This window comes from Phoca vitulina, unplaced genomic scaffold (genome assembly GCF_004348235.1).
Source record: "Phoca vitulina isolate PV1807 unplaced genomic scaffold, GSC_HSeal_1.0 scaffold16, whole genome shotgun sequence".
NCBI classification, from domain to species: Eukaryota; Metazoa; Chordata; class Mammalia; order Carnivora; family Phocidae; genus Phoca; species Phoca vitulina.
Window position 1 is genome coordinate 8147214 of NW_022589719.1, and position 13967 is coordinate 8161180.

The 13967-nt window shown below is 36.0% G+C and overlaps 1 protein-coding gene across 6 annotated transcripts in view; it reads left to right on the forward strand.

Annotated features, from left to right (window-relative positions):
* METTL15 (methyltransferase like 15) overlaps positions 1-13967 on the forward strand; it is a 219929-nt gene that overhangs the window by 147459 nt on the left and 58503 nt on the right. For 5 of the 6 annotated variants that reach the window (XM_032413855.1, XM_032413857.1, XM_032413853.1 and 2 more), the window contains exons 4-5: positions 805-996; positions 5211-5389. In XM_032413855.1, the coding sequence (XP_032269746.1) occupies positions 805-996; positions 5211-5389 (371 nt within the window). Of the gene's footprint in view, positions 1-804; positions 997-5210; positions 5390-12375; positions 12494-13967 lie in introns of all 6 variants that reach the window. The other variant, XR_004300638.1, reaches the window with a different exon arrangement.

Here is a 13967-nt window from a genome sequence, read left to right on the forward strand (position 1 = left end):
TTCCTTCTTTTTTTAAGGCTGGATAATACTCCATTTGTGTGTGTGTGTGTGTGTGTGTGAGTGTGTGTGTGTGTGTGTGTGTACGTGTACACAACTTCCTTATTCATCTGTTGATGGACACTTAAGTTGTTTCCATGTTCTGGCTATTATAAATAATGCTGTTATGAAAATGGGGGTGCAGATACCTCTTCAACAGAATGTTTTCATTTCCTCTAGATATATTTCCAGAAGTGGAATTGCTGGATCATATGTTAGTTCTATTTTTAATGTTTTGAGGAAGCTCTATACTGTTTTCCATAGTAGTTGAACAAATTTACATCCCCACCAACAGTGCACAGTTCCCCTTTCTCCACATCCTCACCAGCATTTGTTATCTCTAAATTTATTCTTTTGATAAATGATATATGCTTCTTTTCCTGACCCATAGATTTAAGATTTTTTTTTTTGGAAAAGAGTTTATTTTGTGCAAATGAGTAAGAGATTTTTTTAAAAGAACTATGAATGACCTGGTCTGACAAAGGAATTTTGCAAATTCGTGAACTTACTGTATACCTTCACAGAATATACAATAAACTGTTTATTAGCAAAAATAAAATTATATTAATTCACCTCTGGTGTTGAAACCAAGGATGTAAAGTTTCCATTTCCATATGTCTTTATATAGTACCAAGAATGTGATTGGTCCTTACTAAATACATATTGGTTAAATAAGCTAATAATAGGCTGTGCTTCCTTCCATTGATCATAGACCTTAAGAATTTAATATAACAAAGTCTTTTCTCCATCTCCTGGGTTTATTCACAGTAAACAGATCCGAGCTATGCTAGGCCAGTTCAGCCAGGCAGAAGCCTTATTAATGAAAGCTGGAGTGCAGCCAGGGACTTTGGATGGAGTTCTTTTGGATCTTGGGTGTTCCTCCATGCAACTTGATGCTCCTGAAAGAGGTTTTTCCCTCCGGAAGGACGGCCCCTTGGACATGAGAATGGATGGTGGCAGGTGAGTATCGATAAAGCATTTCTCCTCACAACAAGAAATCAATTTTGCAGAAACACTCTGGATTTAATTTCCTTTTAAGACTGCAGAATTCCCATCACACGCCCACACCTAACACTATCCATACATAATAAATCAGTTTTGTTTGCTAGTCATTATAGACTTTAGTGTTTCTCTAGATTTGAGATTCTAAAAGAAAAATCATTGCTATCTTTACACAAAATAGTGAAGAGGATAACTTTCTTTTTTTTTTTTTTTTTTAAAGATTTTATTTATTTATTTGAGAGAGAGAGAATGAGAGAGAGCACATGAGAGGGGGGGAGGGTCAGAGGGAGAAGCAGACTCCCTGCCGAGCAGGGAGCCTGATGTGGGACTCGTTCCCGGGACTCCAGGATCATGACCTGAGCCGAAGGCAGTCGCTTAACCAACTGAGCCACCCAGGCGCCCGAAGAGGATAACTTTCATATTATCTTTTTTATAGATACAATATGAGCCTTTAGACTACAAACAGTATTGATAAATGTGATACTGAAACAATGGATCCATTTCTATCCAGGCCCAACTATGCCTATTGTGAGATGTAAAAGGAATTATATTTAATGCATATTCTTTTGAATACTGAATAAAATGCAAGATTCTGGAGGTCAGCAATTGTATGTTTTGTCCTGTCTCTTGTACAGTCACTTTGGTTTAACCTTCTCCAGAGAAATTACAGTTTATGGTACTGTATCAACATAGTACTATGTATAGGACAGCTTTACACCTCCTCTTCATTCCTCACCACCCTGGAAAGTTTGTTCTCCATTATTCAAGGAAGTGCACATAACACAAAGAGGATCACATTCTAGTAAAGTGTGGGATAAGTTCTTTTAAACCTAAATTAATTTTTAAAGCTTAGATTAGCACTTGTCTCTATCCCTAACACTGGCTCAGGGACGGAATAGCCTGTATGTACCAAGCTTAACCGTGTTTTTCTTCCTCATTTCGTGCCCCACCACCACTGCCAAATTATGTATCACAGCCCCCACCTTTGGGAAGCTTACCTTCTAAGAGGAATATTAGATTTTCTTATTTCTAAATAAGCAAACCATTCTGTTACTGTTACTAATCTGCAGTTCTAACCTGCACAAACATTTCTACTGAGACAAATAGATTTTCCAAAATGTCTTCCAATCTATTAGAAGGACCTGTATATAAGAAATTTAATGTCCTGTTTAAGTCAGCAAATTAATATTGAGTTGACTTTGACTTCTTTCCCATAAAATGCTTTGTTCAATGGTAATTATTCACATATAGCCTTTTCCCCATGTTTTGATATGACCTGGTAACTAGGATTGTGACCCATACTTGTTGGAACCTTTTTGTTCTGAATCTTACACCTTCTTTTGCACAAGTTGGCATTCATAGGATGAAGAATGTGCTTATAAAAGAAAATAATGAAAATCCTTTAAAAAGCAGTGACTAATAGTAAAGGTCAAATATCTTTTCATGTTTGGAGATTGAGGTTGTTGTGTAGAGGTAATAAAATGTCAAGCAAATTTCTGCTGTTCCTATGTCTTGTTAAAGGAGGATGCCTTCTGAAATACAATGAACAAAGTTTCTAGTTAATGGTAGTAAATCCCCATATTGTTAATATAAAGACTTTTCAGCAAATTGTAGTCTGTGAATCAGGGTTCTTGAAGTTTTCCCCTAAGAACCTGAAAATAAAATTGCCCTTGAGCATTAAACTCTAAGTCAATACATAATGGATGAGATTAGAGTTGAGCAAATATATCCTAAAAAGCAGGGTGGCTTCCAGGTAGATAGCATCGACTGTATAACCGAATCATTGCAAGTATATCCAGTACTTGATCCAAGTGGTGTTACGGGGCGAGGGAGTCCACGCCAAAAAATATGGCCAGTCAGATCCTGGAAGCTAATATATCTCTGTGATGAAGGTAGATGCAAGAGGCTTTCCTAACCTGTTGCCATTTAACATTGGACTCGTATAGCATAGTTTAGTCTGTGCTGTCCTGATGTCAACAACAGATCTCAGATTACAAAAGGTTCTCACGTAGCAAAAAGAAACACAGCTTCAAGGACTCGTGGGTCTAATTCTGTTGTCAGTTGTATTCTTCACTGGAAATTAATAAATTGTCACTTGTGTTAATATTTTCTTTCTGTCTTTAGTGCAGTTATTTTAAATCAGTGATTTCTGGAGAACCGACAAGATCTCTCACCTGTTAATTTGGGGGCGGGGGGCAGATTTTGTATCTTGACTTCACTGTGAATGCCTATTCTGAAGTCTCCTAGCAGCCTGTCGGCTTTTCATTGTTGCCCCTTTTGTAAATGGAAACTTCTACATTGCTATTCAGTGTTAACATGAGGGTAAAATAAAATTATGCCCATTATCCACTGAACTATATTTGAGCAAAATGCTGTTTAATGGTCTTACTTAAAAGTAGAAAGGTATTATAAGAAACTGCTAAGTACATCTGTACTAATCTTAGAGTTGTCCTGGTAGAGCTGGACTATATCCTGTGGGTCTGAATTTACTATCATTAATAAGGTTCATTTCACTGCTCAATGGTTTGGACAGTTGAACACACAGCTACGTAAGATCTAGCTAGGATGTTGTCCATTAGGCTAAGGATGATGGGCAAATCTAGGAATGGGCAAGATCTGGGACACAGACATTCATTGAGCTTCTGTATGCCAGACATTCTACTATCTATTTTACAATTGCATGTACTCTTAATTCTTCCAACAATTCTATGAGGAAAGCATTGTTATTTCATTTTACAGGTTAGAAATTGGGGTTTCAGTAGGTTAAAAAACTTACACAATATGAATAGCAAGTCTGGGATTCTAACCTCGGTTGATCTGACTCTAAAGACCAAATCTTTATCCTTAAAGCTATTATTGAAGGAACAAAGGCTATTGAGATGGAAACAGGGCTACCTTATAGGATGTTCATTAGTCTGGGGGTACCATGGTAGCCAAAAAAAAATGAGTCAGATCTGGAAAACAAGGTTTTATTCTCTCTCTCTGTGTCTCTCTTTCATACACACACACACACAGACACACACACACACATACACACATACACACACACACACACAAAGTAAGACAGAGAGAGGGAGGGAGAGGTCATGGCAAAATAGGGCAAAAGCCAAACACAACAACAAAATTTTCTCCTGGAGGCACTAGGCATGTTAACAAGGTGCAGTATAATATTTTTAAGAAGGGATTCAGGTGTTTCTTCACAGCCCCACTGTGGTATAGTCTTTAGGTCTTAAAGCTACCATATCCTTATTACTTAAAGTCCTCACAGTGTGATACTGACAATCAGTCCAACACATTAACTACAGGAGTAGTAACTGTACTGTTAACAAAGCTATCTTACTAATAAGTAAGGTCTCAGTTGGTTCATCACTTAGAATTCCTTCACACATTTCCCTAAAGGAAGGTAAACTGGAATGAATGGTCTGACAGAGTGAATGCTATTTGCTACTACTGTGATCTATTCTATTTGGCTAGAGGTTGTTTTTTCTTTGTCTCCTGCACCTGAAATTACCATCTCAGGCTTGTTTAGTACTGTTTCTTGATTACTAAGTTTTACCCCATGGTGACTTTAGTCATGGGTTTATAAACCAATATCATTAAACATTGGAAATAACATACATTATTACCATTAAGGTTGTTCAGTTTTTTGTGAGGGAAACAGACTGGGAGTATCTTCTTGTATAGACTTTCTAAGTTCAATTTGTGCTCCCATATAAGTACTCAGTTACTTTATAATCTCAGAATTAAGTTCCTGAGATATAGGCGCCTTTAAATATCTGTCCGTATCTTGTATCTTCTTATAGTGAAAAACAAAATCAAGCAGTAATTTAAATTTTGAACAAGCTAAATCCAAACATTTTCCATTATTTTAGTTTAGGGGAAATCTGCATTAGTAATAATAACTTCTTTGTGAATTAAAGGTTAATAAAATATTTTAATTTCCTGCTGCCCTTGACCTTGATGAATGTCACACACAATCCACTATTGCTCTTATGATGGGTATTTGAAATGGAAAATCTATTTCATTTGTTTAAGATTTCAGTCTCTGACTTTAAAAAACCTCAGACGTTCTCTTAGACTCTGTGTGTATGCCTGACTTCAGTACTCTGAAATTTCACCTCTTGTCAATGAAAACTGACGTCAGCAAACTAATTGGCTCTTCTTGTGCGTAGGTACCCTGACATGCCCACCGCAGCTGATGTTGTGAACGCTTTAGATCAACAGGCACTTGCATCCATCCTGAGAACATACGGGGAGGAGAAGCATGCCAAGAAAATCGCTTCAGCAATCGTTCAGGCACGCAGCCTTTACCCCATCTCCAGAACCCAGCAGCTTGCCAGCATCGTTGCAGGTACCCTCATTAATTCTGAACAGTGTCTGAGAGAGAAAAAAAAAAAAAAAATATATATATATATATATATATATATATAAATCCCCCAAACTCCCAGAGGGATTCATTTGTACTTAAAATCATGCAGGATAGAATCTTGTGTATCCTTCTCTCCATACCAGCTTTCTTTTGGTTTTGCAAGCTTCTCCCCTCCAACACCTCTCCCCCACACAATTTAAGAAAATACACTATAGTTGCTGATTAGTTGAACAATAGATTTTTTTTTTTTTTATAGAGGTAATTTATCATTTGTGCCTACCAAGGTGAAATGTGGAATGACAAGAGCGGAAGAATTTCTTGATCCATCACAGTGGTTGATAAGCATTCTGTATAAGATCTGACATTACCTCTCTTAGTTTCACATTTCTGCATTTTAATATTTTGGGCAAAAGGAGAATTGCATTGCCCAACTGCTAAAATAAAATCCAGTGACTCATGCATCTATTCTAAACAACCAGCTAACAAAGGGTATGTGATGTATAGGTTATTCCACTTTGTGAATGCTAACTAAATCAGCCTGAGGGGCTTATTGAAATATTTCATCTTTTGTGCTGTTTGCCACCATAAACCTCTTGAACTTAAGTCTAGCTAGGAGGCGCTTTATTATAGCCTTTCTGTTTGAAGCCAAAGTTGTTTCACAGCTGTGTTCCGTGATGAAAGTTTTCCAAGGCAAAAATACAACTCCTGCAGTTATTTAACAGAATTCCAGTGTTAAATTCTTCATCTTGTTGGGCCATCTGAAACCCTACATCATTTTTATTTACCAAATGTATTAGGATTTCTTTTCAGTGGCTCCTGTTAAGTTACTTAAGTAGCTAAAGAAGTAGTGAAAATGAATAATTGTGTAGCTTATAAAAAGAACCTAATATTAGTTGCCTCTATCTTAATATTATGTATAGTTTAAGGAATAAAACTTGATTATAAATTCATTCAGATGAAGATTTAGAGATCATATAGCAATTGTTTTATGACATAATTTAATAAAACTCTATTTTACTTAGGATAATAAAATATAGAGTTAGCCAAGTCTTTAAATTTTTTAAGCTTTATACACACCTCAAGGCCTTTCCAACTTACCACTGAGATTCCTGTAGTCAAGTAAGAGCAAAATTCTTATAGGTTATATGATCATAAAATATTCCATGGTATTTTTTCCCAAAAAGAGTTTGTATTAGCACACTGCATTAATTTGCCCTCTGTCTTGTATCCCTTTCTTTCCACTCTATACTCACTAACCATTACTACCTTACCTTACCCTTTCTGTCATTCTTTAGCTGTATATGTTGTTCTCTGTCTCCCATATTTTTTACATGAGAAAATCCAGAATTTTCTAGTGCTGAAAATGAGGATCAGGGCTAAGGGCATCCTAAAGATCATCCAGTCAAAAAACCTCATCTGATAACTGAAGAAACTGAGCCTCAGGGAGGGTCAGTGGTTTCCTCCAAGGTAGACAGCCTAGTTAATGGCAAAGTCCGTACTAATCTAGAATTTGGAAGCTCATGAATTTGAGGCATAACTGGGAATTTGCCTTTAAGATACTGAGTTAACTTTTTTGTCTCAGGGTCTTAATCTGCAAACTTGGGGTAATAACACTGTGGCATTACACAGAAATTATATCAAGACGTAGAATAGGAACAGTTTAAGTATTTTCAGAAAGATTATGATGTGAAAAACATATTAGGGCTATGAGAAATGATATCATAAAAATGAGAATATTCATATATGTGTAGAATTAAATAAATGCCATTAAAAGATTGAGTTCCCCATAATGAGTCCTTTTTTATGGCTCAAATCAACCCATAATAATACAAATCTACTGATGATATAATTCTGTGGAAAAGGGAAAAACAGAAAAAAAATGGGTTTGCATTTTGTGCTCTTTTATTCAAAAACCATTTTGGGAGAGGATTCTATATACCAGGCATTATACTGAGGACTAACAGTGGAAGGGGGGAGCAGATCAGAGCCTCTATTCACAAAGTTTACTGACTGGTAAGTGGCTGAATAAAAACATAGTATAGTAAACATGGTTCTTCTACTTATAGTGGAAATCCCCTTATTTATCATAGTCTGAAGTTATGATTGTGTGGGTAATAGAAAAAGTTGGTACATGTGGAGAATTATAGAACCTATACATATTTATATATATGGAGATGCTCGGGTCCTAATTGCAGTTCTGCAAAGTCCATTCTTACATAAACCACAACCATGGTGTATCTTCTACAGCTCTGATTTTATTTTTATTAAAGTAAAGTTAGAGTTTAAAGGTACTTACAGAGCAATCTGAACATATTTTCTAGATTTTTATAATTTTTCAATCTTTCATAATTACCTCATGTACATCTAATTTGATTGCATTTTTTACATGACTTACCTTTATTGAGAGTCTCCAAAGTGTCTATGTTAGTTTTCATGAGAACAGCAGATGTCTTTCATTTTGCATTCATATTTCACCAGTTTATGTAATATTTGATTAAATTAATTAATGGCAAAAGTAAGTGCTCTGGGCTATAAGGGTATAGCTCTTTCGGTGGGAGCAGAACTGTATAGGAATGCTCAGAGTAAAATACTACCTTGAGACACTTGAACAGAGAAAGGGATTAATTTGTCAAGTCTCTTAAATAGAAGTCTCTTAAGAGAGCTACTCATAGAGGAAATATGGAAAGCAATGGAGGGCCCAGTAAGGTTCCTGTATTAGTTTTCTAGTGCTGCAGTAACAAAGTACCACGCATTTGGTGGCTTAAAATAACAGAAATTTATTCTGTCACAGTTCTGGAGGCTAGAAGGCCAAAGTCAAGTTACCAGCAGGGCTCTAGGGGAGAATGCCTCCTTGACCATTCCTAGTGTCTGGCGGTTGCAAGCAATCCTCGGTGTTCCTTGGCTTGTATATGTATCACTAAGTCTCTGTCTCCACTATCATGTGGGATTCTCCCTGTACATGTTTTTGTGTCCAAATTTTCCTTTTATTATAAGGACATCAGTTGTATTGGATTTAGGGCCCAACCTAATAGAGTATGTCCTCAACTTGAATGATATCTGCAAAGACCCTATTTCCAAATAAAGTTATGTTCACAGGTTCCTGGTAAACACAAACTTTGGGGGACACTATTCAACCTGGTACAGTTCCTAAGCAATATCTTTATTTAACAAACATGTATTTTGGCAGGCTATAACATGCTATGGCTATATTCAGACATCTTTTCTGGTTCTAATAAAATCATACTAAGTATGTCCAAAATTATCAAGCACTCTGGGAAATATGCCACATAGTAAAGCCCATATATTGATGGAAATATAAATCACTTCCTTTACTTTCAAAAAGCTAATAATCCATTAGGACAAGGAAGACCATGACACTTGTAATCACAATATACTTAGTGGAATTACATAATAATTCAAGTGATTAAGTTGTAATTTGTAAAACCTAAAGCCTAGTGCCTTTTGCTAGTACAAGTAACTACAGTTCCAGTACTCTTCCAATATCATGTAAGCACCAAAAGACAGGTTTGAGGCTGCGGTTTGGAACAGGACACTTACAACTACCATGAATTACTTTGTAAATTACCAAATTAGTAATTTATCATTCCAAAAACAACCCGTGGGACTTCACTATTCATACACACTATTTAGAACTACTAGCCAGAAATTTTAATATTAATATCTAACACATGTTAGTGTTCTCTCCAAAAATAATTCATAAATAACAAATCACATTTTGTTAAGCCTAGTTTATGTTCTAATACAGTTATAACTAAAAAGTTAGATTTATGAAATCTAAGACCTGAAAATGACCTGGGGGACTAATTTAATGTAGAACCAAACTCTTCCTCACCTCTAATAAATGGTCATCTTGCTTTAGCCTTGTCATCTCCATCTATTTTACTCCCCTTGTATTTCTGTGATGAGGAGCACATTTCAGTCTGAAATTTCTAGTTCTATAAATAGAGACCTAAAGTCTTTAGAAAGCATGAATTCCTTAGAATAAAATCCAAATTCTTTTACATGGTTTGCAAAGCTTTTCATGGACCAGCTCTTACCTGTCTTTTCATTTTCATCTTTCTTGCTCTCCACAATAATTTCTGTCCTAACCATACTAAAGTTCTTACAGTCTCGTCTTTCCAGCACACCATAGTCGCTCTCACTTACAGGCCTTGTGTATTATTAACATTAACACTAAAGTGCCCAACCCCTATCCTTTCCTACCGCTAGTGCCGGCTCATCCTTTTGAGCGTAAGTGAGGTGTCACTTCCTCCAGGAGGTTTTTTCTAGCTCTACACAGATTGGTTGAGATGCTCTCCTCCATGCTCCTGCAGCACTGCATTTCCCTGTCACAGCACTTCCACTGTTGTATTGCCTGCTTCCTATTTAACTTCTCTCCTAGACCTATACTGTCTAGTACAGTTGCCAGTAGCCACATGCGTCTATGGAACTCTTGAAATGTGGCTGCTCCTAATTGGAAGATCATATATGTAAAATACACACCTTAACTTGAAAAAAGAATTTAGTGTATCTCGAAAATGTGTATGTTCATCCTGTGTTGAAATGGTCATATTTTAGAAATTATTGGGTTACATACAATATTAAAATTAACTATACCTGTTTCTTTTTACTTTTTTAAGGTGGCTATAGAAAATTTTAAGTAATATATGTGTATTGTATTATATTTTTATTGGATGGTCCTGCTCTAGATGATAAGCACTGTGAGGGCTCTGTCATGACTCTCTTACTCATCACTGTACCCCCAGTGCTTAGCATAGTTTTGGCCTTTGGAAGGCATTTGGTAAATACTTTTCAAAGTTAATGTATAAAATAAATAGATCAGGAAGGTTCTGGTTTTATAAAGTTGGTATTCAGTGAAATAACATCAGTGGAACTAAACAATTGGTGTTCAGTCTTGGAGGTCATAAACGGTGATTCCCTCCATACCATTATGCTCTAATAACACTAACACTAAAGTACTCAAGTAAATTAGGAAAAGCACATTGCCTTCCCAGTACTTTCGTTTATTCATCTTCAGGCTGAAATGATATTTTTCCTCCCTTATTCTTTAGAGATGCTGTGAAAAAAAAAGAAAACTAATAAAATATTTTTATTAATTAAGAATTTTTAATGGGAAACGATACATATAAAAATCTCTCAAGCTCTCCAGGAAAAAGAAGATTTATGTACTTAATTTTGTAAAAAAAAAAGAAAAATGTCTGTGATCTAGATTTTACAGAATGTATATTTGAATTATGTAGTCTTAAAAATGTAGTCATTGGTTCTAGACATGCCTCTGAATATTTTGTCAAAAGGCTGTCCATATTTTATTCCATATTCCATTGCTCTTTCCATTCTCTGGATCCATCAAGGGAAATTTAATTATTAAATTAAATTTAGTTTAATGAAGAGATTTTACTTCAAGTCCTGGTTCTGCAGCTTGCTTTCTATGTAAACTTGAACAGTTCTAGGCCTTATCTTTCTCATCTTGAAATGGAAATGAATAGTATTTATGAAAATGATCATTTGTTACTTTGTTCATAACCCTACTATGTTTTGCTTAAATTAATACTGAAATTCACTGGGCGCTTGGGTGCCCGGTCGTTAAGCGTCTGCCTTCGGCTCAGGTCATGATCCCGGGGTCCCGGGATCGAGTCCCACATCGGGCTCCCTGCTCAGCAGGAAGCCTGCTTCTCCCTCTCCCACTCTCCCTGCTTGTGTTCCTGCTCTCGCTATCTCTCTCTCTGTCAAATAAATAAAATCTTTAAAAAAAAAAAAAAAAAAAGAAATTCACTCACAGTTTTCAAGTTCATGCCAGAATCAAAGTATGCTGATCACTTTTCAGATCATTGAGATTTAGATTCAAATTCACAAAAATAGATAATCAATGCATCGATAATCAAGAAGTGGCAGAAGGCTTACAATATCAATTTTTGAATGTGAACAAGGAGGGGGATAAGCTTCTTAGATATGTTTGGTTCTTGTTGATTAAATATATAGACTTATTATTCCCTGACTGAAACTTTTATGTAACCTTTATTCTGACTCATGAACTGGGTACATGGCCAGAGCTAATGAATGCTTGTTGAACAAATAAATCAATAAAAAGATGTGTACATTCCCAGCCAAAGGAAAATGAAAATCCAGGGGAAAAAAAAGTATAAGTTGTTAGGTATTACTGAGAATCAATTGTACTCTGCCCTTCACACTGAAGAGGGGGGAGACCCAAGAATCAAAGTATTCAGTATAAATTAAAACAGCCTGAGGAATACATTGAGACTCTCCAGGACATGGATCAAAAATTCTCAAGTTCTTTGTCTGGTTCTGCTATTTATTTGCTCTGTGAACTTGAGTTAGTTACTTATCCTCTCTGATCCTTATTTCCTCATCTGGAGAAAAAGAATAACTAATTCTTGCTATGACCAATAAATGAAATAGTATATAAGAAAGTTCTCTGTGAATTTTAAAGTGCAAATACAACCGTAAGCATTTTCTTTTTCTCTCTATCCAGACCTGGGGTGATCCAGGGAGCAAACAGGTACACTAGTCAGAACCATGACTGTGGTCTTATACCAGCAAATACCTATCCACAGCCAAACAGTGTGATCTGTGATAAGCTGATTGCTTCAGTCCAAGATGTTCTTCCCTTAGGGATTATGTGACTTTTAGAAAAAAAGAAGAAGAATCTTTTGCTGCGTCAGTACGTATAAGGTATATCTCTCCACAGTAAGCAATAATAGCTTACACCTCAGCTTGTATCCGAAATCATCTTTTTTCCAGCGAAGTTTTGTTAATCTGGAGAGAAACATTCAAAGTACAAAATAAATAAAGTGCAGCATTCGTTAAGAAACAGTCATTGCCATCAAATTTTAGCAGAACTGTTTCCTGATGAAGTTAATCAGATTAGTTTGCCATTCCTTTATTGTTTTAATAACCTATGTGTTGCTTCCTCCATCTTCCCCAAAAAGCACTCTGGATACTGCATTGCCATGATTAAGAAATAAATGAAGATGTCAGAGAGTTCGATTGTCACTCTGGTGGAAAATGGTGTGGTCAAACCTACAGTCAAATTTGGATGGCTTGCCAGTGAGTCATAGTTCTCATTGTCACCGCCTATGATAATGCACTTATTCTGTCATTTAAATCTCTTGAGTTCAATCTGTTATACACTGTGTACATTAGTATGGTAACTTCATGCCAACTAAATTATCAAATGACATTTCATAAGTAAACTTATTTCTTATTTTAATAAGTAATCTTTCCAAGAGACATTCTGTACAAGAAGCCCAACTCAGAAGAGAATGAAATGTGAAAAAGAAAGAAAGAAAAAGAAAGAAAGAAAGAAAGAAGGAAACCTGAAAATCTTTTCCTTCTAAAAAAATCTGGCAATTCTCTGTTTGAAGTAACAAGTGGGGAGCCAGGATTGCTCTAATCCCAAGTAACTGTGGCCCAGGCCTAATTTAATGATGATGATGATGATGATGATGACAACAATAAATGCTAGCTAACACTTACTGAGCAAATATGAGACACTATCCTAAATTATTTTTATGTATTAACTCAGTCCTCACCAATAATCCATAAGGTGGGTACTGTTTTTATCCCTATTTACACATGAGTAAACTGAAGCACAAAGAATCTAAGTAATTTGTCTCTTGTCAAGTGGAGCTGGAATTAGAAGCTAGTAATCTTACTCTAGACCCTGTGCTCTTACTTAGGACACTACCCTAGATCATTTTCTTATGATTAAGGTACAGTATGAACTGTTGCTGGAGAATGCTGACAGCTCAGTCTTCCAGGATCTCACATACTCATATGGGATACAGTCATAAAAGCAGCTCACTCTGTCACCCTGTGATAAATGCTGTATGTAATAGAGTAATGAACAAAAAGGCATGAGAACCCATGCCTTTTCAATGTGGCGAGAGGGTTTGAGTTATTGGGGAGAGGGGTTAGGTAGAAGTTACAGAAAGGAGACCTTTGAGTTGAGTCTTTTAGGAGAAGTGATTGCTATTTATAGAAGAGTCCCTTGCACCCAGTAGATACTCATTAACTGCAAAAGTGAAATAACAAATGAATAAATAAATGAAGAAGCAGGTAGGATTTCAGAGGGCTGAGGGGAGTAGAAGACAGGCAAATTCAGGGTCCAATCCCAGGACCCAGTAGAATTCTAAATCCCTGGAATTCCTTCCCATTATCTTGGTTGGTATCCACTGTCCTAATTGTGACCTTGAGTTGGGTCAGGTTTTTAGAAAATAGTTCGGCATAATCACATTCTCTAAGTGTTACTGATTATGGCTGAATTTCAGACTGCTTCTATGGAACAAGAGAAGGGAAATACTTCATTGCTCCATTTCTTATTATTTTATATTTTGTGTACTTGTACAAGTGAAAATTAAAGTGATCTGCTGGCATTGTATGTTCTGCACATAGCAGTTTTCACATTGGTATTAATTTTGTAAAGATGTGTATAAATAGCCTGGCCATCTTATCCTTCTCTTTATTGATTAAAAAAGAAGAAGAAAGATTATTTGTTCCTGAACTACTTATTCAGAAGTCT